General features: G+C 39.5%; 1 protein-coding gene across 3 annotated transcripts in view; it reads right to left on the bottom strand.

Moving 5' to 3' along the window:
• Positions 1 to 24,829, bottom strand: part of eeig1a (estrogen-induced osteoclastogenesis regulator 1a) — a 29,211-nt gene extending 4,382 nt beyond the window's left edge. For 2 of the 3 annotated variants that reach the window (XM_080893094.1, XM_080893096.1), the window contains exons 1-4: positions 24,325 to 24,811; positions 6,546 to 6,666; positions 4,478 to 4,507; positions 2,306 to 2,422 (exon numbers count right to left, since the gene is read on the bottom strand). In XM_080893094.1, coding sequence (XP_080749220.1) covers positions 2,306 to 2,422; positions 4,478 to 4,507; positions 6,546 to 6,666; positions 24,325 to 24,467 — 411 coding nt within the window. In that variant the 5' untranslated portion in view covers positions 24,468 to 24,811. Of the gene's footprint in view, positions 1 to 2,305; positions 2,423 to 4,477; positions 4,508 to 6,545; positions 6,667 to 24,324 lie in introns of all 3 variants that reach the window. The other variant, XM_080893095.1, reaches the window with a different exon arrangement.
• Positions 24,830 to 26,532: the final 1,703 nt, after the last annotated feature.

The following is a 26,532-nucleotide window of genomic DNA, read 5'->3' as shown; positions in this document are numbered from 1 at the left end:
GAAATTGATTTCAGACAATGAAACAAACAAACAAACAAACAAACAAACAAACAAACAAACAAACAAACAAAAAAAGTACTTTAAAGCCCTAACTAAAGAATAATCTACTTTTGTCACAAGATTCATCATGGATTCATTCATCAGATTCATCATGGCCACACACATCCACTCAGGGTAAACAAACCTTTTCATGACACTTTTCAATACCTTTAAATCTTTCATCTAAGTTTCTGATAATCATTACTACCAGTTCACGATGGATAATATGGATAAATCCACAACGCAACAGGAGATGCCGAAACCTCACAGAGGCAAGACGACATCATCCACCGACACCAGCGACCTGACAACAGATATCGAAGTTAGTGTTCTTGCATCAATAAATAAAAAACTGGACTTACTTGGAGCACTACATAACAAAATAAAAAAAAACTCCTATCAAGTCTTAAATGCATGCATAACTACATCGAAAAATTCAAGAAAACAAAACCATGAAGGAAACAATATCGAACATCCAAACAAGCAGCATGCCTGACAAAACCAGCTTCTCTGGCATTACTCAGCTGAAACTACAAGACTTCGAGTTATACCTACTCACAACCTAAATATGAAAACTTCCAGATTAGCCCTTTATCCACAGTTAAAATGAAGATGCTTCCACAACTTAATTACCTGTTTTAATTGCTTCCAATTACCTTACTTAAATCCATCATTAAATCTAAATCAAACTTAATAACTCACTGGAACCACCTAAATGATCAGATAAATTAATAAAAATAATTAATACAAGGAAAAAACTCATATTCAGACTAAGTTAATATGTACCTCAGAAACGACAACAGTAATTTCACCGGGAAAAAGACTTTGCCTTCTCTCTACCACCTCAGACCTCTGAATTAAAACATGCATGAATATATTTTACCCAACCAGGAACACAAACCTACAACTTATACAGTATAAAGTTATTCACACATCACTCAAAGGAAAATGGTTCAAATGGTTTTGTCGATACAGGCGCTTGTTAACTAAGGCGGTGTGAAAATAATTATCGGCGCTACCCAAACTGTACACATGTAAACCTTTTCATTCCACTGTTGTAACGTAACCTAAAGCTGGCAGATTTTATTTTATTTCACTTGTTCAACACATTGTTATCTTTACTTCATTTTTCATTTTCCTTTCAGTTTCAAAGTGAAGTCAGACCCTAACCCAGTGGCTGAAACCTCCCAAAAATGTCCATCTTACGCTCATGCCGAGATGTAACGTGACTAAACTGAAAAGACCGTTTTCTTAAGAAGTAATGAGCATCAACTGGAAAAGCCTGGAGTAGTTCCCATTAATCCCATCTGTGACGTGTGAGTCACAAACATCTGCGCAACACAAAGTCTTCCAGAAACTCGAGATGACAAAAAGACTCGTGACTGTTTTGCTTCACAGAGTGGTTTGTGTTCATGGTCACTGGGTGGCGCCATAGAGTTCCTGAACTTCCCAGCCTCCATCATCCACAAAGGCAATGAAGTGACTCAGCTTCATCGTAAGCTGTGCTCATTTCCATTGTGTTTATACAAAAACAATTTCAATTAAAAAGAGAAACATTTCTTGAAGCCTAAAACGACGCCTGTTTTTTTAAATTTATTTTTTTGTCAAGGACACTAAACAGTTATTGAAGAAAAAAAAAAAACGCATAAAAACCTAATAATTTCACAGATTGAGAAATAAATTCTATTTTCTTGGTACACTTTAGGACCCTTAGTACCAACTGAGCATCATTTTAACCTCCCTGAGTATTTTTGCTGATCGTGTCCATCCCCCTTATGACCACTGCATGATCGCCTCAAATTGGTTTCTTGAACACACCAGTGAGCTCACTGAACCCAAATGGCCTTCAGATCTCAATAGAACACCTTTATAATGTGTTATAACACAGGATTTACATCTTGGATGTGCAGCTGACAAATCTGCAGCAGCTGTGTGATGCTGTCATGTCAACATGGACCAAAAGCTTTGGGGAATTTTTCCAGCACACTGTTGAATTAAGGCTGTTAAGGATGTCCAACCAGGTACCAGCTAGTCTCCTTTTAATGCAGCAGGTTTTTTTGAGTATTTCAGCACCACACTATCATCATAAAACACAAACACAATGAAGGTGAAAAAGACATGACACTGGTCCTGGAAGGAGGCAGATCTCATCACAACTCAGCTTTAAATAAAAGAGGGGACAACTTCCTCCTCATTCTCTGTCTGTCCAGTCTGTTCACTTCTTAATAAACATCCATTATTCCTATTTCAGTGCTCATCTCCTTGCCTTCAGTATGGAGTTGTCCTGCCGTGTGTTCTTCGTGTCATATCCCTCCAGCAGACAGCAGCGCACGGTGGAGCCCGAACCTGCGAACTCCGCCATGTTGAGGTCTGTGAAGCCCAGCTGGGCGTGAAGAGAAGTTTGAACAGAGTTAATTCAAGCTGCTCTAATGGAGGCCTTCCCCGGTCTTTATTTTTGGCACACGTTCGAGGTAAAGCAGATTTCTGAGACACCCATCATTTAGCAAGCCAAGTAATTTTACGCAGTTATCGTCACAAGCGTTTGAAGTGTGAAGCAGATGACAGAGTGCAAAAACCACAAGTCAGTCTTTACAGACATCAACCCAGACTGAGAGTGAAACCTGCATTTTGAAAGTTGTTTTAAGTATCCTTTTTTTTTTTTTATTGTACTGATGTTACATAGTTTCATAACATCAGTTTATCTTATCAGTTTTAGTTTGATTAATCTTCACTTTCACTGGTTCTCTGTTGTAGAAACTACAGTCTTTCTTTTAAATGTCCTCTGCAGACTTTAAACATCCATTTCTTTCCTTTATAATTATCTGTCAAACCACTTCAAAGCCCAACTGTTTCAGATGTCTTACTCCTTTTTAGGATGGCAGATTTACAACAGATAAACATTAAACATTTAGGTTAAAAGCAATCCACTTGTTGCATGGTCATAAACATTAGTAAATAAGTGTGGCACTTTCTGTTTATGCTACTCGACAGATGAGTTTTTCTTTTATATATTTAATGTTCAGTGGTTAATTCTCATTAAATATGACCAATTTTTGAGGTCCTCGTGAGCCAAACACTGCTTAAGAGCTTCGTTTCTGACGTGTTTTTCTACTCTTGGCCTTATGATATCATGGAGAGGGGATATCCCTAATATGGTCATCTTAAGAGCACAGAAGCCCCATCCACCTGCACATTATTCCTTTTGCGTGCGCAAAGCAGTTCAGCAGAAAAAAGTTGCATGAAAGTGGGAGGATTTAATAGGTCTGTTTAATCTGGTATGAGATAAGGATTATTTTGAACTTGAAATCATGCAAAGCTACTCTAGTAGAGTGCAAGAATGGAAATAAGGACCTGGAAATGAGCTGAACAAGACATGGACTGACATTTATAGTGTTTTTCTAATCTTACTGACCACTCAAAGCACCTTAGACTACAAACCACCTTCATTCACAGCTTTATGGTAAACTCTTTAAGCAGCCTACCTCTCATCCAATTTGCAATCACCAATTCGGGAGCAAATATTCGCAGATTTCCGACATTACTACATTCACGTGAGCACAACATTGAGCCAGTAAGATTAAAACCATGAAATCTTTATAAACTGATTTATAAAATAATCTTTATTGGTTATGATTTGCTTCCACCAGCTATCAAACCACACAATTTAACATTTCCATCTCAGGATCTTATTTTTCTTATGTACAGCAGCCCTGTTTACAAGCCATAAGGCAGATCCTTTAATCCCTTTTAATACTCCTTCAATAATCCTGCTTTTTTCACCCTAAACCACTTGATGAAAGACCTCTTCCTCCACTTCTTATCAGTAAATGTTTTAATGCTGATGAACTGGTTGTAGATGTCAATCAGGGATTTAAAGACAGCCACTGATCACACTGATAAGAAAGGGTCTGCATGACCTTTATCTCAAAATCAGACCACAGAGCTTTTTGCCAGGTGGAAACGATGTTATTTTTATAGCCCTCTCAAGAAAAGTGTTCCCAGATTCTTTGGGGTAGGTCCTGTTTTCTTAGGTGTGTGTTTAAGGAAGCCGTCTTCTAAGGAGGGAAGCGAGGTATATTTAACTGAAGGAAATCTAAATCAAGAACGAGGCGAATGCAGAGGAAACGGTTCCTGTCGGGCAGCAACGTCCAGGGATCAACAAAAGTTTATGTGCACGAGGGGGTTTGACCTTGGAGTTACATTTACGAGACGCTACTCATTTGTTCGGAGCTTTTACGGTTACAGTTACGGTTAAGGATAGGAAGACGCTAACAGGATGTTTCTGCAGATTCTGGGCAAATGTGATGGGAATATGATTCATTTTCATGTCCGGCTGATGGAATGCTGGCCAAACACTTCAGGGAATGCTAATATTTACATGAAACCGCTCATCTGTAACTGTATGTGTTTATGAATGTGAGAGGTGAGGAGCTCTTACCTTAGTGTACGCCTTTCCTCCTTTGAGTTCCTGCAGGGAAAACAGGAAGACTGTAATGAACTGAATGATTCAACTTCATATTACAGCATCCTTCTGATTACAGGGCTCCTAAAAGATGGATGAAATTAAAGGCTGAGGGCACACACATGGCTCCGGTGTAGCTCAGTGAGCCGCTGAGGTGGCATTGACATGGGAGAATTAGCATCAAGCCTGCATTTCTGTGGCGGTGGCTACACCAGCTACACTGAAAAGACTTAAGGTTTAATGTTTAAAAGACTTAACATATATCACAAATCAGAAAAGGTCCCTATTTACAAGACTATGGTCTGATGTCTTTTGGTATCATTTTCCATCATTTTCTTAGCAGAAAGAAGAAAAATGATAAGCTCTTGTATATTAAAGCCTACTTAAACAATTTTTAAAAGGAATTACAGAGATTTTCATCAGTCCTAGTGAATTTTTTTGTTTTTTGTTCAGGGTTTTCCATTGGAACAGCAAAACCTCTTTGGTAGGAACCAAAACTTCAGACATAAATGCCATGACATATATGAACGTACCATCCTGGAGGAGACTGACTATGAGCCAAATTTTCTGAACAGGGAAAATAGGATGCAAGTCCAATCCTCAGAGCTCATAGATGTGGTTACTTTTACTAGTGATTAACAAAATTTTCGCTTTTTTCTAAACACAGGCACACTCAGTTCATTTGAATATCAAGCACAAAAAATAAAACCTGTTTTTTTGTTTTTATCTGTGTTAATTATCAGCACAATTAGCAGTAAATTGCATGTTGCAAATGTTAGAAAATAAATTTGCATGCTTGATTTCAACATTTTCCTCCCTACACTTGGAACTCCCAGATATACACATGCAAAATGGTCAGTTGCAAAAAATCTCTACACAATTCTTATAAACAATTTTATCAGTACAGTGTAAATACCAAAATTACTGTTTTTAATGCCAAAACCCAGTTTGCACTGGTACATCACCAACTGGCCCTCTCTGTGCAGGTACCATCTCAGGCTGTAGTTTTAATTTAAATAAATAAATAAATAAATAATTAAATCCGCCAGGAGGGGTTAGAGGGGTTGCTTTTAAGGAGTTGCCCTGTTGCTGCTTCTCCAGCGAACCTGTTGTCTACATCCTCTGCACCAAACCAGCTGAAATGGATTCATAATAGTTTACAGTTGTGAAAACAAGTTTTTATCAGTTGCGTGAAATTGCCAAAGCTAAGCCTTATCTTCCTCCAAGAGACCTAGAAACACTTATCCATGCCTCCATCACCTCTAGACTGGAATACTGCAATTCTCTCTAATTAGGTCTTCAACACTCATCTCTTCATAGCTTGCAGTTCGTCCAAAATGCCGCTGCACGTCTTTTAACAGGTGTTAAAATGTATGAACACATCACTCCAGTTTTAGCAAATTTACACTGGCTCCCTGTAAAATATCGTATTGACTTTAAGATTCTTTTACTTACTTTTAAAGTTTTAAATAATATGGCGCCTAGTTTTTGTTTTGTTTTTTTAAACAAACTCCTCCACATGTATGACCCCAAAAGAGCACTGAGATCATCTCGCCAGATGCTCTTAGCACAACCAAGGTCTCGATTGAAGCATAGAGATCGGGCCTTCGCAATAGCAGCACCCAGACTCTGGAATAATCTGCCAGAGGAGATTCGTACTTCAGAGTCTATTCAGTCTTTTAAATCGAGTCTTAAAACTCAATTTTTTACTTTGGCTTTAAATTCGAGTTCAGTATGAGCACCATCAGGCCTGTTTTATGTTTTTATTGTTAATTCACCGTCTTCTTATTTATCTGTATTCGTTTCTCTATTGTTTTCTCTTGTTTTTAACCAACAGTGAAGCACTTTGGTCAACTCTGTTGTTTTTAAATGTGCTATACAAATACATTTTGAATTGAATTATTTCTAACTGGACAGGCTGATCTCCCTGAAGTTTAACTGACTTTGTGTTTTGCTGCGATCGAGTGTTCCCTTCATCTTTTTGAGCAGCTTAGGAACCCAAAGTTTGTCCCCAGAGCTGACGAGGCCACTTTGACAGGCGTACCTTCCTGACTGACACCCTGCAGACAGACGGGTCCAGAACTCCAGTGTGGGGGTTGGCGCTCATTTTGGACACAAAGGTAAACCTCTTCCTCCAGCGCACACAGTGATTGTGAACCTCCTCTCTGTAAGACAGAAAAACAGGCTTCATTACATTTTGCAGTGCCTTTGCATTTCTTCATACTCCTCACTTGAAAACGATGCCAGATTGCACAAACATAAAGTCTGTATTTATACACAGACCTAAATTAAAAGCAGAATATTTTCCCAATCTCAATTTAAGGTCAAAACAAACATCGCTATATTCTCTGCCTTCAGAACGTCACATTTTTTCCAGTCCTGTCATACCCGTCTCACAGCCTCATGACCAGTGTGTCCACTGAGGATCAGATTCATCAGAGCTGTGCTGAGAAAGCATGTCATGATCCAGTTTTTCCAAAACTAACTGCAGGGCAGAGTCGGCTCCCAGGGCTTCTGACACCGATTACAATTTTTCATTTCAAAAACGTTTACGATTGTCTCGGCCTCTCACACAAACCCCACATCGTCGACCTACAATGTTGATTTTCCCACCTGTCTGACTGACAAGAAACCCATCAAGGAAGTGGTTTACAATGGTGACGAGACTTCTGTGAAAACCCAGACTGGCTTGTGAAAAACCTTTAAGTACCCATGCATCCTGGTTAACGTGTGGGAACAGAACAATAGGTGTAAAAACAGACCGGCTCAGTGATCTGTTTGTTCCTGAAAACAAATTCCTGAGAAGTGTCCTAGAGACGCCACAACAGCAGCTGATGGGAAAATGTGCATCCAGATCTTTGGAGTTCGTAATCAAATAAAGCACTTGATGTGTAACGTGTTGGTAAGATGAAATTCCCATCAAAATTGGATTTTCTGCAGTCCGGTGTGACATCAAGATCTTTTTTGTTTCTATTTTAGAGCTCATGTTTTATTTATTTCTAATAAATATAAAACATAAGCTGTTAAAATAAGCAAGCGCATTTTAGCATACCACTATTGTAGCTAATGGTAATGTCATTAGCCTTCCTGGTATTTGGACATTGCAGCAGGATCTTTTAAGCATGTGGAAATGTTCGTGGAAATCTATCCAATTTAAGTGTTTCCCACAGAATCAGATTTCATTTGTGGCATTGGCAGCTTGGACGATGCTTGCATCTGCAAACATTTTAGCTGCAAGATTCAAACAAATCAGCCGATTCTCAAAGTGAACTCAAACTCTGTGGGCTTAGACTGACGCTAGCACTCGTTATTCTTCTCTAGAGTCTCAGTCTCCTCAGTGGAACAGCACAAAAACCAGTTTAACACTTACTGAAGGTTCTGGTTAGCAGGTGGAGTCCAAGACAGAGAAGGTAAAGTACATTTGACCTCAGGACAAGCTTATCTGGGGTCAGGCTAGCCACCAGGAAGTCAGGAAGCACTGGGGCTACTGAACTAACCACCTCCAGCGCCACTGAAATGTAGTCATAAGCGAAGTCTAAAGCAAAGAATAAAAGTTTTAGTTAAAACTCTTATTCAAATTTAGAGTCACTGACTGTCAAAGTTGTATCCATTAGTTGGTTATTTAAAAAAAAAATGACTGAAAGCTAACCATTGTGCACCCGCATTCCCAAATGTCAAAGCAATCTCTCCCCATAATGAGCATGTTCTGTAATGTTTGAGCTTCTAGAATAGGAAAATTCCCAGAAATGGTTCTATTTTCAGGAATGACATGGCCATCATTCCCAGTTATTGTGATGCCAGCACAAGAACCACTGAGGAATAAAGCCAAAGTCTTTCTATAAGCAAGTCTCACCACTTGCATCCCTCTCTGGGAAGTTATTTTGATTTTGATTACCAATTTAGCTTCAGTTTCAGTGGCCTCGAGGACACCAACAACACATGTACAGAATCACCAGTAAATCTTTTATTTATTTATTTTTTTTAATGCTTAAAGTTTGCAGATTTTGCCCCAAATAAAAAAAGTTTTGCTTCGGATTTCTTTTTGGGGGCTGTTACAGATTCTTCCACAGGTTTGCTCTCATCATCTTTTGTGTGTCATTTATAACAATTCTTATACATGTACTGAGCAAACAAACAGAATCTCCAGTCCGGCTTTGACAGTCACTAGTCATCTACCGTTATTAAAGCAAACACCCTGAAACATGAGTCAGTGAAGCATTCTGACACAGATGACTGATTTCACATAATACGCCTTTTTTGACATAGTGCCAAACGTTTGAAGCCAGCCCTGAGTTAATGTTTATTAATATAAACACACCATAAGTTACAATAAAGAACTTTAAATATAACCGTGAACATACACTCTGTGGACTTGGAGTTTTTAGAAAAGACACACATTCTGCAGAATGAGCAGGAACATTGTCGGATTACATTTCATGGGTTAAAAAAATTATAATTTTGATCATTTAACCAAGGGTTTGACAACATGAACATTTCTTTGTTCTCCCTCTGTGGGTTTCAATTGTAGTGAAACATCTTTCTGTTAATATTGGGGAGATCACAGTACGATAAAACACTTTATATCATCTGTCATTTTAATTTAACACCTCGTGATAAACTACTAAATCCAGATGTTTCCTAAGCACACATGGAAGTTTCTGCTGTGGAGTGATTATGCTTCTGACTTCAAGTTATTGCTTGTAAATGGGTACCGTCAAGGAAGAACACCCTGTAAAACCTTAGATGACCAACCAGCATTAATTAGCAGAAAGCTAGCTTATATGGCTAAATTGGCCTCTCTGTAAGAAATGTTTTGTTTACTTCCACATTTTGCATGCAATCAAATATGTATTTTAGCTAGGCTTCAATTCAGCCAACTGCTGTACAATGGGATCAGTAGGAAGTAGAATGGCTCTGCTTAAAGCAAGCAGTTTCCTTTAGGTTGAACGTGTCTAAACTTGTAAAACTTTTAGGTGTTTTCACAGGTTGTCTTTTCTTACCTCCACCAAAAATGAGGTAAGAAAATGTCTTTTTTGTTGATAAACGTCTTTTTTTTTTGGTATTTGAGTTAAAATTTACTGAGATGTGCCAGCAGTGTTTCGTTGCAAGTAGCAGTGTGTTATTTGCACCTAAATATAAATGTTTGGTGCTAAAGGAGAGACATCCAAAAAAAGCCAAAGTCAGGATGTTTCAAGTTGTTCTTAAATCTCTAAAATACTATAGGGCATGCTCATTATGGGGGGACGAAAACACTACGTAAAGGTTAGTATTTATTATTGTGAAGTTATGAGAATCTACACTTTACTGTGAATCACCATCATCTTGTCAGCCAAACATTTCTGTTAAATACCATCCTGCTGAAAAGCCCCATAATTTGTGTAAATGTTCTGTCAATCAGGAGTGAAATGAGATGAAAAAAAAAGAGTCATGTTTTTCTCCTTCTAAATGGCAAACAGCTCATTTTGGAAAGTCTGTAACAGCATGCTGAGAAGGAATAGATTAAATGGACAGCCAAATGTTTCTGGAGTCACTTAAACTGCGTGACGCCTCCTTAATCCCACCACATATAAATCACAGACACGGCGGGCTTCGTGATCAGCACTAATGAGCTCAATTTCTATTACAGCTCCTTTGGATTTAAAAGTTAGTGTGACAATACACCAAGTGTTTCCTCACCAATCCCACACAGCACCCTCGAACTGTACAGAGGAACATTTACACTCAAACAACTCCCAGTGACTGCTCAACACAGAAAACCAATACAACAAAAAAGAAAATGAATTAAGCTGCAGGATATTCATGAAACAGTACAAAAGTGACTCGAAAAAGTCTTTATTCCAACACTAAAGTAGCAAAACCAACAGAAGACCAGTGATGTGTGTTTGAAGTATCTTAGTTTTTCCTGTTACACTTTGTAGATGATCCCTACACGCTCAGCTCATCGAGTCAACTTCTGAATTACCGAGAATAAGTCTGTGAACACAAGCAGCTTTGCTTCCTTTGCTGGGTGGCTGGGCTCAGCATTAGCGGTAGGATGAGGAGCTCAGATATCCAGAGGGATCTTTAGAGTAGAGCTGCTGCTTCTATGAAACGAAAGGAGCTAGTTGAGGAAGTTTGATGATCTGGTTAGGAGACCAGGCACATCCAACTGGAAGAGACCCTGGGGAAGACCCAGAACCTGCTGGGTTGACATCTGGGTCTACTACCATGGGAACACCTTAGAATCCCCTTGGAGGAACTGGAAAGGCTGAGCGCGAAGAAGGATGTCTGGTATAATCTGCTTAGCCTGCTACCACCGCAACCAGACCTCAGATAAGATAATGGAGATGATGCATAGACAGATGGCTGGACAGGTGGATGGATTGATGGACGAACAAATGGATGTCTGTGTTGTCGTCAATTAGGTTTTTTGCAACATTTCCATTAGGCATAATTAACTCCAGAAAAATCAGTGATTACTTTTCTGAATTTACCCAAAGCGCAGCTACTCTCATGTGCTCTGCTGGTTTGTGAAGTCAAGTTTAAAACTGTCAAGATGAGCTTTCTCGCCATCTTGCCGGATAGATCCAACTGGAAAACCGAATGCTCATTGGCTAAAAACTTGTTAATCACAAATCATTAGCCCGAATAATCCTGTTTTAAAAAATATACTTCACCATCATTTCAAACGAGTGATTGACCACATAAACTCATCAGGTATTTACTAAGGTCTCATATGAAGGCCGTTATTCCCACAGACCTGTACAGGACTGGTCTTTTACCAACAATGGGTATCAGCCCCTGGTGGCCATTAAGAAAAGTGCAGCTTTAAAGCATTTGTGCACAGGATTCACTTTCAGACCAGAAGCTACGTCCATCTTTTATAGTCCATGCTTAGCAGATGTTTTTGCATCAAACATAACTTACTTTGAAAAAACTTCATAGGGGAGAACAAACATGCCACCTTTAGTCTTCCACTTCTACACTTGGGTCACTTACATGTTAAATTAAAATCAAAAGGATTCATCATGTGTAGCCCATGAATATGCATAATGAATTTGCTTGCACTCTTTAAGGAAACACTACTACACAAATTTATGGAAAACTGGCCTAAAAACATTGCTCTGGACCAGTCAGACAGTCAGATCAGGAGTTCAGTTAAAAATCTTTTTTTTTTACTTTTACTTTCAGCCACTTCAGTGTACATGAGGTCGAGCTGTCTCAAATGACACGCACAGTGTCTATAGTTAGCAGCAGCTGCTCCTCACACTCCCATCCCCCCTTCATCTTTATTCATAGCTCTCCACAATGTGTTGTGTGATTTGTACCACTATCATCTTGTTTTTCCTTCTTCTTTTAATTCTTTTTCTCACAGTTAGCAAATGTTAAACAGCTGAGCCAGTTACACGTTTGCACGTTTACAATGAATTAAATACTATTCTGAGTACATTTTAGTCATATTATTCAGAGCTCTTGTCTTTTAACAGCAACTCATCCTACTACAGGGGAATGAACAGATCACACTTGCATATATAAAAGCATGTAATATGTGTTTTCTGTTTAAGATAATTTAAGAATTAAAAGTACTAAACAGTTTACATTTTTGCCTCTATGTTTTTTATTGCCCTAAACGGTGTTCTTTGGCTACATTTAAATTATTTATTCCTTGTTATTGTATTTATTAGCCTGGAAGTCTATTACAAAGAAGAGGCAGTATTACTCACATATAAAACCTGTTGTTTACGGCTTTATGGAGCTAAAATAATCAGACATCATGTGCTGGCTTATCCAAAGAAAGTTTGTTGCTTTTATTAAAATCAAAATTTGAGTTTTTAACTTCTAAACAAATGACAAGAGAATCTATTGTAACTTACTACATGCACAACCCCCTCCTAAAACTTTAACCCTTCACCAAAGTCTAATTCCCAAACAGGCCATATAAAGAGGTGAAGGAAGGTAAAATGTTTTAATCTCTCTATCCCTGGAAACGAGTGAGGTTCCAAGAAGAGTCAAAACACAAGAACACACACACACACACACACTTATCAGGACCCCCACGCTTTTGGTCAGTCAGTGTGTAAGGTGGAGCGTTCCCAAACCACATTCCTCAGTCCAGATGGCTTTGTTCAGGCTCCATGGAAACCTCTCACTCAAATCCACCGACCGCTTTCCCAGCAGCTTGGAGGAGGAGGAGGCGGAGGAGCAGCTCACACCAACACTCGGCTTCACCCTGGTACATTTTTACAAGGTGTTTGTTTCTAATCTCACCTGCTGCCTTTGACTCTCTTCTGTTCCCTGTTTTCACTCTCACACTTTTCCTTTAATGCAGGAGGAGGCTGCCGTGAGTTTCTCCCCCATTACCCCAAATTCTGCAGAAGAGGTTTTAACAGAGTGCTTTCTGGCTCTGCTCACACCAGCTCTGGCTTCTGCTCTTTACATGTGCCTCGGCTGTCTGTAACGAAAACAACCTTGGAACAAAACCAAAGGAAACACTCCAAATCCCCATCCAGCAGCCGCCTCGTTTCAATTCTGATCTGACCCAGACATTTATTAAGACTGAGGTCTACGTACAGTTCGCACATGAGCCCTGAAATTAAAATCTGCAAAGGCTGCCCCTGTCACTCAACACTGACCTAAAAGGAAAAGGTCAACGTGTTGTATCAGGGGGTTTGATTCACCTCAGCTGGAAGAAGTTGGGAAAAAGAGTCAGCTGCAAATACAGGATTTTGTATGAACAAAAACCCAGCTTCAAACTTCAAACTCTTTGTGCTTATAAAATAAATATATGGTGAGAAAAGAAAACTGGAAAAATATACAGATTCCTGTTAAGGTGTGGCTCTGCAGCTTATCAGAATGTGGGATGGTTCCCAAAGGCTAACAAGGCAGAACTGGCTGGAGCATTAAAACATTAAAATACATAAAAGAATCAGAGAAGACAGAATACCTGTGATGCACGCAGTTAATTTTGTGCCAGCAGCAGCTTTCTGGCACCAACATCCCACTTTCTCTAGTGGAAAGTCCAGCATTGTGTTGGTGGAAAAGAAAAACAGTCGTTCAAAGTCAGAATAAACTGACTTTGTAGTTGTTCATTCAATTTATTTGGACGAATCTCATTTCTGGTCAGTTAGAGAGTCAGTCTACTGCTGATGATATTCACACCGTTAGTCACACTTTCAGTCTGAGTGCACCTCCTTTTACTGCTCCTCACTCACTTAGTCACTCGTGGAGAGACAAGTGATGTAAAACGACATCAATGTGGTTGATGACAACATGTTCGGTTACCATAAGTGCAGTGACAGCCTCAAAAGAAGTAACACACCAAACACAATGACAGGGAGAAAGCACCGTCACCTGAGCTTTTGCGTCATTTCAACTCCTTCTGATCACAGCTTGCAGTAAATTTCAAAACTGCTGCAAACCTACAAATACAAGTTGTTATTAAAGCTATACTGAAATACCTACAAACAGCTGCTGCTTTGTTGTTCACCTTATATGAACATTTATATAGAACAAAACAAAAAGAGAGTTTGATACTGAAACTGTCAAAAAACAAACAAACATTTAAGCTGTTGAAAGATGTTACAGCTATCAGCTGTCTTCATCCTAATCTATAATCTGTTATGTGAGACAGTATGTGGGTTAAAACTTTACCAATATATTTTGATCCCATTTGTTTGTAAGTAGGATTTAACAAAACCTTCAAGTTTAACCATGAGCCAAAAAAGGACTTATTTTTTCTGACAGACATCAGAATGTTGTAAAGAATACATTCTTTCTTACCAAGTATGTGCACTATCACACATCACAAAGGACACAGATTAAACATTTTCACTTACTAAAATAAAACTTATATAAACTGTTTTAGAGGCTTCAAAAACACTTGGTTTACCCCCCAAAAATGAAAGACTTCATGGGAGCAGCATTTCTGCGCTGTGCTGCGATTGCAGCTCAGTAAAAACAGGCTGCAGAGACAGAAGACAGATGCTGAAACTGCTCTCACCACAGCCGGACAGAGCTCACATAAACAGAGGACATGAAACCGCCTGTGAGGAAAAAAAAAAACTAAACGGAGGCCGTGACTGTGCCTGTCCTCTTCCAAGCGCTTGTCCTGCAGGCAACCCTTTCATCATCCGGTACGTTTGAACCAAATCACGAGTATTTATAAAAGAAATCTGCTCTGATCCAAGCATATTTTCCAGCAGCTGAAAACAAGCTGTCAAACTTCTACAACGAGCATCACTATCCACATTTAATTTACCATCGATCAAACTGAAAACACAGTTAGGTTTTCGTACAGGAGAACAGGTTTGAAGTCAAATAATGAAACCAAAACCAAAGAAGACCAACAGATTAAATAAAACGGTAACATCCTGGCTAGACTGGGAAGTATTAGTAAAGCATAAGATCTGCAAACTGAGTGACAAAAGCACAGGAGGACAGGAAGAGGACATAGGAAACGAGGTTAAAACTAAGAAGAGCAAATAAAGGATATGAAGTAACTCTTCAGAGTATTTTTGAGGAGATACAGTGGAGACAAAAACCGGAAACACAGCATGAGAAAAAGGGTGAGACAGGAACGCCTCGACATGAAAAATAACTTAATTTTTCAGTTTACAAATGAACTACAGGAAACAGATTTAAAACGTGCAACTTATAAAGAAAATAAATAAATAAACCACAGCTTGTACTGTTGTGCTGGTGGAAGTCTGTGAGGACTGGCTCATTACTGGTGGACATCGGCGGAAACTAGGCTGCGATGCACAGTTTTAACCCTTTTCAGCAGCACCCCCTGTTCTGTTGTCTTTATTAGGAACTATTTATCATTTATTTGGTGTTATTTTTGTTATCTGTGGTGGGCTAAGACAGCTCTATACAATCTTGTCAATGTTACACAAGTTTACATATCTTTTCTTATGTTTGTGTGCAACTGTGTTAATCCAGCCTGTCTTGAGCAGAACGCTGATCTTTTTCAGGTGAAAGCATTTTCTAAAACGCCAACTTCTTTTAAAATGTTAACACAGAAAGTCATCTTGGACAGTTTCCTTAAATTTTGACTATTTATTTACAGTCTGCTTCATCTCTGACAAACAGTTTTGTGGTGTCTCAGGGGTTCAAGCACCAGAATCTACGAATCACATCTGCTACTGCTGTTCGGAAACCCTTACATGATGAAAAATAAATCCATCACGGTGAGCTAAAGTTACAGGAACTGGAATCAGTTTTGTTCCGACCTTCTCTGAGCTGCCAAAAAACATTATTAAAACTGACATGGCTAGATTACTGGAGTTCATGTTCCTGCTCTTCAGACGTTCAGTTCTCTTGTAATGTGGGAAAACTGAGCCTAAATGACCCCTAGAGCAAAGACAATCTCTCCACTAACAATCATTAAAGTTGTGATTACACACTAAACTCAGCCTGCAAGACTGAGATATAAACTTGTGGCCTGTGATTTGAGTTGCCCCTCCACCGGACCTCACATGTGATGACTCAACATGTCGGCAGAGCGGGATCCTTATCGCTCATCCCGGCTGCGTGGCTCCGGGGGCCCGCGGCCGCACAAGAAACACAAACATTCAGGCAGGACCCCGGTCGGGTCGTATCGAGCGCTCAGATAAACAGCCAGACGGCAGAGTGCTGAGGAAGCAGACGGATCCTGCAGAGTCCACGGACGGGGACAGGAACGGGCGAGGAGTCAGAAAGCCACAGGGTCGATCCTCGCTGACGCCATCACCCTTTTAACAACCATTCGAGAACAAAAGTTACTTCCTCCAGCTGCTTTAACTTTTTTATCGTGTATTTTATTTTATTTTTTTTTAAATACACCTACTGATCATCATCAGTGTAAATGTGTCAGTGTTAGTCCAGCGGCTCATTTTTCTATTTTTCTTTATTATCTGTCATTATGTTCAAATTAAACACGACCAAAGTTTCACATAACAAGGTCAGCGCATGTACAAATAATCCCTGTGAGCCAAAACCTAAAGCTTAAAACAACTCTAAACAGACTATTCTGTCCTACTATTGGCTCTGTATGAGGGGACGTCCCAAATATGTTCATCTCCCCTCTGCCAATCAGAAGAAAGTCAGCTTACAGGGAGGGTGGCCTTAAAGGGGGGGGATCTAAAACGGCTCGTTTCAGACAGTGAAGGGAACTGAGGGGAAATGAGTAGAGCAAATGGTAACGTAGACTTCAAAGGTAGTAATTAAACAGCTCACATGTGGAACCCTTTGATGATTCAGTATTTCTTGGAAAATAATATGTTTAAATGGGAAGTTTATCAATTAAATGTCAAATTCATAGGTAGTTTGGCCCTGGTTACAGTGAAGTACAACATGCTCAGTTACAGCAAATAAGATAACCTTTATTAGTCCCACACGTGGGAAATTTGTTACATCAGTCCTACTCATTTTGCTCAATACTGAAAACATTATTTAACACAAATACAAATTAACTATAGAACCATCATAGCATGTATTTCTATAATTAAGATTTAAACCAATCTATTTAATGAAAACGAGGCAAAAATGGTGGGAGACATGGAAGCAGGATTAGCGGATGGTTTTGACCATGACCCCTATCTTGCAAGGGCAAACTCCTGTTCCTGCCGGCTACAGTTTTCACCATGACCCCAACCACCCCTTGCAGATGGAAGCAAAACAAAATACAACAGAGAACCCAGAAGACTAGCACCAGTGTAGGATGAAGACAGTGCAAGTACCTCTTCATTCTTCTAGGCAAACCTCACCACCCAAAAGTATCACTTTTATTCACATAACCTTGAGCTGGACTAAACGGTAAGCTTTTTTCAGGAAAAGAACGGCAAATGTCAGCATACCACTGCATTCACCTGTATCTGTAACTGTTTAGGTCAAACACCACCTGGAAAATCAACCTTCTTTTTGTAATGTCCAACTAACATCCTAAACCTAAAGCTTAAAACAATTATAAGACAGAGAAGAGTTATGCATTCTGTAAAACTGACGGCTATTTTTCCTTTCACTATTTGTCAGTTTAGGAGTAAAAAAGCAAACCAAACTGATAGTTCTTACATTTTAATGTCATAATAATTTGGCTGTAATTTGGATGCAATCATCAGCGGGTTTATATGCGGCTAAACACCACAGTCTGGGCTCTGGAATCTTAAACCCACAAGGGAAATCAAATCAACGAGCCTCTTCGGGGCCTTAACCTAACACTGGAGTCATTCTGACTATTGATAAAGTCGACTTTCTCGTCTCTTGTTGGTTGCAGTCAACTTTTGTGAAGCTCTGCTGTCACACATGTGTGATAATGAAAAAGGTCAGCTCTACAGTTGCAATCCCTAACAATCAGTTTCACAACAGGAAAGCCCTTGTATGGAGGAAGTTCACGTTGATTACCTGGTCAGATACCAGACCACCAACATCCAAAAACCCCCCCGCCACACCCCACGCGCCTCCCCTCACATCCCAGCAAAGCGCTAACCGCTGGAAAAGTGAGAGGAAAACAGGAAACAGCTGTTGAGGAGCGCCACGTCCCAGTCGTATTTCTCAACTCTCCTCGCAAACCCGCTCCTCTCTGGATGTCTTCCTTACGTTTTATTTTTTGTTTTGGACGTTCCCTTCTCTCTGTCACGTGGCACACATCTGTAGACTTAACAAAATAAGGGGCTCCAATATTCATCATGGTTGCACACTTGTGCATTAAAGCAGTGCAGGTACATTTTGGTGGGAATTTGCCAAAAGTGGTTTAAAACAGAGGTGGCTGGATGGTTTCCTGCTTGCGTTTCCACTGAACTCCCCTGCAGCTGCTTTCGCTCGAGCCAAAACTTTACAGATACAAAGAATGACTAAATGCCCCGTGATACAGTTTTATAAACTGTGTAGAAGAAATAAAACATTAAAGCACGGAGTGCAGAAGAAGTAGGGTGGCACACATTAACAGAGATGTTTGTGACTAAGAGAACAGATTCATCACTGAAGTCTACTTTGGATTCTCTTTACTGATATAAACTATTTATACAGTTAAAGCGGGCTACAATGCCTTTGATGTACTCATCATTATATGTTGGATTAGTCAGCAGTAGTGTCGGTGATGTGCGACAACTACTGCCCGGAAACTGCCATCTCCACCCAACGGATCATGATACTTCAACATCCTAAGAACTACATCCTGGAAGTACTGCTGGCAGCGCAACACAATACTGAGCCAGCAAGATACACTGAAGTGCAAGTGAGTAAATCAGTGCGAACATAATCCAAAGTATTAGTGGTCACATTAGGACTTTTATTTGTTATTAGGACATGTTAATGTTAGTCCCATATGTCCCCCCCCACACAGGGACAGAGAGCAGAGGGAAGTCCATATTGTTACTACACCAAAGTGCCATGAATATACACACACACACAGTACTTCTATGACAATTCATAATTGTCCCTCTGCTTTACATCTTCCAAGAGCTCTGGCCTGTGAGCATCCAGTCAAAGCTAACAATTACATTAGTCACATTGAGTTGGATTTATAGATGTTTGTTAAATCTAATTTACAACACAATTTCCGTGCAGAAATGTAACTACATGTCATTTCCTCCTTCTGGAATGACTGAATAAGAAGCGGACCAGTTGCAACACTGGCACTTAGCTCAAATGAAAATGCTGGCTAACTGTGTTGCCTGTTGCACAGGCTATACCATAGGCGCTATACAGACTGAACACAGAAGTGTAAATTAAACTTAAAACAAAAACAAGATTTTATTCTTAATAAGAACAAGATCCAGGGAAAAGTCGGCCAGGTACAACTGGCATAACTATGCAGTCATAAAAAGTGATCACACTTTCTTCAGAGTCTCAAATCGCTGCAGAAGTCCTGTGTTTTTCTTAGAAACACAGAAACACTCTCCATCTCCTGCTGCTTATCTATCAGGAATGGTCACAGCAGGGCCAGAGAAATACATCAAGGGCTGATGTGTTTGTGTTTTCACACTGGTGTCAGGCAGTGGTGAAATATCAGGAGCAGCATGGATTAAAAGAATCAGCTTGAATGTCCAAAATGTAAACTTTGAACCGTAAGAATCAGAGCTGATAAAGCCTGCAAACTCCTGCAGCATGTTCTTCTGCCAAATCAAGACGGAGACCATCTGGTTTCTATAGCTCTACAGAGTGAAAACACATTCTCCACAAGCAGTCCAACACACTCGACGCAGTGGACACTCTCGAATGCTGATAACCTCCCAGATAGCTATACTTTCTAAAAAATACTTTGAGTAATCTTTAGCCTTCTTTATATTCACATGGCCTAAAAAAGTGAGCACCAAAGAAAAATCAAATTCGAACGAGTCTTTGTTGGTTTTCAATACAAAACCATTTGGAAAGATTTATAAGAGGAAAAAAGGGATTGGGTGATTACGGGCTTCTTGGGGCTGATTGCACATTCCTTTTTGGGATCTACATGAAGGCAGGACAACTGGAGGAACGTTTCACTCGATTAGCAAAACAATCTGAAAGGGATTTACTGTATTACTTTTATAAAAATATACTCGTTGCAGTGTAATTACCCCTCGATACAAAGATAAATGCAGAACGCTAAACTCCCTAAAAAGGTTATAACTAAAGTACAACTCTGTTTTCTGTTTCCCTGAACTCTTTCAAGCCGTTTCTAGCTCAGTTTCTAAGAAGTCCGTGCATGCATGACGAGTTTATGTGTTATATCACTGTGATACATCTCTGAACAGACTAGTTCAACCAAGCGGGGGGGGGGGGGGGGGGGGGGGGGGGGGGGTCCAAGTTATTCCACCAATAGCTAGACTTTAAAGCTCATGTTTAACAGTCTCCTTAGACAATGCAAAGTCTTGAAGTGATTCACAATTTTCTTCTAAGCTCTGCACAGTTTGCTCCAGGGAGGGTGCAGCTACATATCTCCAAACTGAAACTATCCAAGTAAGTCCCGAAACAACCACAAAGCTGGCAACAATTACTGCACCCGTTAAAAATAATTACCAATTTAATATTTTGGTATAAACATTAACCCACTTTGTGGCATTAGAGAGAGTTCAGACTGAGAGTAACCCCTGCAAAAACACTCCTTTATTAGTTTCAGTTGCTCCAATGTGTTACACAGCAGGTATGCAGACATTAGGGGGGCTCTGGAGAAAACACAAGGTTATTAAGCAGAAAAGTTAAACCCTTTGCTTAAACCTGAGCAACATCCACCTGCAAGGCACTGCTGTGGTCATTCAGACTAATGTAAAAGCCACCATAACAGCATTAACAAACCGCACAGATATTTGAAACCACAGGGCAGTCTTTTACCACCAGATGAGATTTAAAATCCATGATATAATAAATTTTTCTTCATAGTACTCAGTCGCCTTTAATACCACCCCAGCAGGGAAGCACCGCCTACAAGACTCCAAATATATTATGTTTGTCTTTTCTAGTGTGGAAATTGACTTGATAACCCCAGTTAGTGTCATCCGTCACTGCTCTTCAGACAAAATACAACATTTAAAGACGCCACACAACCCCCCTCAAAAAAAAATACAAAAAAAAAAAAACCTCAGCCTTGAGCGAGTCTGATTTTGCACAGTAAAAAAAAAAAAAAAACCCCCACAGTTAACACTTTGTTTCTCGGCTCATGTTTCCAAAGGAGAGCGTTGGTTGGTTGCAAGCTAGCATCGGCTAAAACAGTGATGACACATAGACAGGAGGGCGACTGCTCTGGTTACCCATTTACCTCAGTAAACACTTTCTAGAGTATTTTATGGCTTCAGTAAAAAGTTTCCAATTGTACTAAATAAAAAGCCCTGACACGCTGCTCTGAGAGCTAGACAGTCACATTTGCAGCATGTGATCCCCTCTGTGCTTCCAACAGCGCAGTCCCCTGGACACGTTCGCTGTTAATCCCACCCCAACTGTCCCCAACCTTCAACAAGGCGGGGCCTTGCATACAAAGACCGGGCTTGTCAGATCTATGACATAACCCTAATCTAATGTCCGCCGTGGAGGGAGCCTCCCTGTGCCACGGTTGTTGTCCCCTCCTCTGAGAGAGCCCTTGTTTTCAGTCACAGAGATGATAACTGATCCCAGGGAAGGACTGAGCTGTTATATAACCACCCGAGATGAGAGTGACCTCTGAGGGCACAGAGGGCTCAGACATTGCCGTCCTTGCTCCAGGGGACATGAGCCGAGAGAAAGGGAAAGGGGAGGCATTTAGTTCGCTTTTTCCCTCAGCAGAGGGGAGCTTTAGTTTGACAGATAAACATTTTAGTGAGAGCTGCAATCCTCTGAAGGCAGAAAATAAAAACAATGGATCTCCCTGAACCTCAGAGACCTCTGTGTTTATATTACAACACAAAACTGGCAAAAGTCAGTGGATTCCACTAGAGTAGCTTTTGCTTCTTGTTATACATCACGTTTCCAGTTTCATCAGCTTTTGCACAAGCGTTTCTCAAATTTGAGGCTCAATAAAGCTGTCTCAGAAGGTAGAGTGGCTTGTCTACCAATCAGAAGTTCAGTGGTTTGATCCGCGACTCCTCTAGTCTCATGTTCAAGTATCATTGGCCAAGATGCTGAACCGTACAGTTCCCCCTTATGCATCCACTGGACTCCAAGTTCTTGAGTGTTAGGTTAAGAGCACCATTAACGTTAAATTAAAAGCACTATAATATCACTGCCATTTACCAGATAACCTAAACTTTTTCTGTTTCAATATTTAATACAATCAAACTCAGTACACCTATGCAGATGGCCATAAATCTGATTTTATTGATCTAACTAAAGATTCCCACAGCGTTACTATTGAGGACTTATTTTAGAAATGACCTGGGTGAGGAAATTATATCTACAAATGATTTTAAAAGCATCATCAGGAGACGTTGATGTTTTTTTCTGGTGAAACCACTAGTGTTTTGTTGTGTGTATTTGTATATAGTATATCACATTAGAGATCTTTTATTTCATGTTTTATTTGTTGCATTTTCATGTTTTTTTTAAAGCTCGTATGGCTACTGCCTTGGCCAGGCCACCCTTAAGATTTGAAATCAGTGGGAGTTGCTGTTTAAATCATGAGAAATGAATAAAAATGTTCTTATGTTTTGATCACTTGCTGTCACTGTCTGTTGTTTTTAAATGTGTTGTAATTGAATTTACTAACATGTTCTCCAAAGTAACTAGGTTTTGGGCTCTGACCGCAGAGGTTTGCTCCCTCCGTGAGATTATCTGCTCCTCACAGAAGTCCCAAACCGCTTTCCCCGCCACACTGATGAAAGGTAAGAAAACGGAAACATCTGCAGACAAGAAACCTGATCAAGATGATCCCGATCTGTCTGTGTGTTTACTTTCCCCTCTGTGAGCCCCTCTCACACACTCAGTCTGCAGTGATGCTACGTGCAAACAGGGAGGCTGAGTGGGTAGATGAAGAGGATGACCTGCTTTTTAAGTACGCACAGGAACCCCCCCCCCTCCCACCCCACATACACATGTGTCAGCTGTGGGATTTGAAGTTCAGCAGGCCTGTATGTACATGAGGTCCAAACAGGGTGAGGAAACATCCCAGTAATAGAAGAAAAAGAGGCAGAGTATTTCAACCAGTGAAATAGGAAAGCAGATCTGGAAAATTGTGGTCTCATCGTTGGATCTGATAAACAGGTTAAAAGCACTTCAGAGATCCTCCGCCAATAAAGCACTTATAAATAAATAAAGCACAATAAAGTCAGTCACAGGAGCTCGTTCAGTGAGAGACTGAGATTACCGAAAAGCACCACTGAACGACACAGGAAATCATTCCTGCCTGTGGCCATCTCCCTGTACAACGCATCCACTTAACACACTGTTTGCTGCTACAACTACACATGTTTCTTTTCCAAATATTTATTTATAAGTGACTTATGTATGTATGTATGTATGTATATGTATATATTGTACTATTCTTAGTTAGCGTATTGTCTGTCTTGTCTTAATGTTGGTTTAAAATGGAGCACTGTAACAAAAAATAATTTCCCCCAGGGATCAATAAAGTATTCTGATTCTGATTCTGATTCTTAGCTGACTAACAGCGTAGTGCCTCATATTGTTTTACACAATGAGGTCAGTTCAGTAAGCCAGTCTGTAAGAAGGAGAGAGAAGCAGGAGGGTCTTAAACTGACTTCAGACAGTCACTGTATCCATTCAACCTCCAACAAGTGTGAAACACTGAAGCAAAGACCTTGTGTGTCCTTCGCCTGATCTCATCTAGAAAATCAGGAACGAGGAAGGAAAAACAGATGAAAGTTATGAACGTTATCAAGGTCAGAAGAAGAAAATCTGAAGTTATGTGACGCAAATGAGAAGATGAAAAGCCCAGAAATCAGAGTTATCTTCCCCGTCTCATCCCCGACACAGCTGAAAGAGCTGGTACACCAAGATTATCTGACCAGTATGAGCTGGTTTTAGAGGTGCTGCTGCTGTGTTTAGTCTGGCAGCCCAGTGCAGCAGAGGTGCCAATGCAGATACACAGATAGACCACTTAACATGGCAACACCCAGCGTTTAAATCTGACTCATGGAGCGAGCTGGTGCAACACAAACAGAGCAGAAACAGGTTTAAAAACAACACAGGGAATAACAGAGACTGCTAAGATGCAAACTTTTGCATCTTTATCCCAAAAATCAACCACCGAATCTGTACTAAATAATATACTAATATACCCTGCATACATTTTAGACACACTGCAGTAATTGCAAGCTCAGATGTACAGATGCACTTTAGTCTACAGATGCACTTTAACCTCCCGTAACTGCTTCCAAACTGTATGAGACCACAACATGGTACTTTAAACAATGTTTTGCATGTGTGAAGAAACGTTTAAGGTTGTTTTCAGGAGTATTTACCTGGAAGAAGTAGCGACAAAATCTCCATCCAGCAGCCGGAGCTTGCAGAAGAGGACGCCGTTGACAAAAGGCACCGCGGTGAGCTCCTCCAGGGTAAGATGGGTCTGAAACTTGAATTTCTTCTTTTTCACGAAGAACGCCATAGTTTAAAAGACTCTCAAAGCTATCAAAAATAACGGGGGAAAACACGGTAAACGGTAAAAAAACAAGGCTGTGCTAAAGTAAACGTGCCGACTTGGTGTTTTCAGTGTGTTTTCATTAGAACTCTTGTTCAGGACGTGATTCACCGCAGATATCTGAAAACAAATTAAGCGTTTCGTTCAAAGATGTCCGTAAAAGTGGGGAAAAAAACTTGAGGTGTTTGGTTAAAAGTAATGAAAAAACCCACCTGGGGACATTTTGGGTCCTCTGGCTTTCACCAGCCGCGGTTCAACAACACGGAATGACGAAAAAAGACATTTCAGCTTGCTTTTCTCTTTTGAGTACGGAGAGGAGGACCCTACAGCTAGCAGCATCAAGCTGACGAGAGTATGCTGCGGAATATCCGGTTTTTACCTTTCAGAATAAAGTCTAAACCATGTTTGTCAGGCAAAGATGCATTAATTTCTTTTTCTGTCGGCAGCCAAACTATATACAAACTTAAGATAAAATAAGTATTTTTTTTATCGTATTATTTGATACAGATATTAAAATGTAAATAAAATAAATAAATACATTTGTGATTATCAAAAGAAACATTCTACTGGAATTAATGTTTAATATTAAGATTTTTTTTTTAAAGTGTTCATAAATTGGAAAAAGAAAAAGAAAAAAATTACTCAGTAACTGAACCACTGACTAATCATTTAAACAAATAATTATACATTAATAACAGCTCTAATTGTTCAACTTGTGTGAGTGACAGTTAAGGAAAGTACAATGAAAAAGCAGAGATTAAAGTTTACTTAAAAATAAGCCGAATAATGTTGTCTTGTTGTTGTAATGAAATAGATGATTGATGGTTTTTCAGAAATGTTTTAAAGTGATTTTTAAAAAAAACTATAAAACTTGCAAATTTATGTGCAATTTTAAAAATGAATTCATGTGATTGCTAATAACAGTTTTACATTATAATAAATTCACAACACTCATTCAGATGTTCAAACTTAATCAAGATGCTATTCAAACACTAACTAGCTAGGTTTGTGGTTTCTGCTTTAAAAAAATATATAACTGATATAAAGTGAAACGAATATAGATGTAATAGATTTATTTGGGCGCATGAACACGAAACATTTTATCTGTGGAAGACTTTTTAAAGGTGAGTCATGGCACTTCCGGTGCTACACTGGTTCAAGCTGATGAACTTGCCTAAAGTTTTTGGACTTTCATTCATGCCAGTCATGCTGTAGCGTTCAACGTGAAACAGCGCCACCGTGCGGTACAAACCGCCACAGTGATGCTACCTTCAGGGACTTGGAATCCAAAAACTCAAAACTTACCAACTTTACGCGGAAGATTTTAATGAATTCAAATTGAATTTGTTAAATATAAGTTGCATTTTTTTCCCTTGTGTCTGTTTTTATTAGTTATACACCAGTTAGCACCTGATAATTTTACATGGATTGAAAGTACCTGATAATATTTCCCCCAAACCTGCAAATAGCACACATTAATAAAGAAAGAATAAATAAATTTATATAAATATTAATTTATTTTTACATTTAAAAAATCAATACATTTAAAAAAAATAGATTTGTGCAACTTAATTTGTTTCATTATTTTCAGTGATTTCATAACCCATCTGGGTTTTATAAATTTTTATAAATTCCTTTGGTTGGATGGGTTCACAGCACCGCTGCTCAGACTTCACTTTAAGCAGATTTTGCAGATTTAGCTGTAAGTGGCAAAAACCTAATAATAACCACTGAACCATGAACATCCAGGGATCAAAACTTTTCTTTTTAGAAATACATTAATATTTTGGAAATAAAATTTACGCAGTCTTTCCCCTTTTTCACCTTAGTTCTGCATTTTTCCTTCAGACACTGTGACCAAAAGAAGAAAACTTGATGACATCATGAATCATTTTTACAGCTCACTGATTTATTTATTTAATCCGTACTCTCTAAAACCTTTGGAAAGTTTAAATAAAGTTGACCAAGTTTAACCTCCTCTTCCTCGGCATGCATTTTTAATTTCTCCTTGATATTTGGGCTGATTAGGCTG

Source organism: Rhamphochromis sp. 'chilingali' (assembly GCF_963969265.1).
Source record: "Rhamphochromis sp. 'chilingali' genome assembly, chromosome: 10".
NCBI lineage: Eukaryota > Metazoa > Chordata > Actinopteri > Cichliformes > Cichlidae > Rhamphochromis > Rhamphochromis sp. 'chilingali'.
Note: the sequence above shows the minus strand (reverse complement) of the source record. Positions and strands in the feature narration are given on the sequence as shown.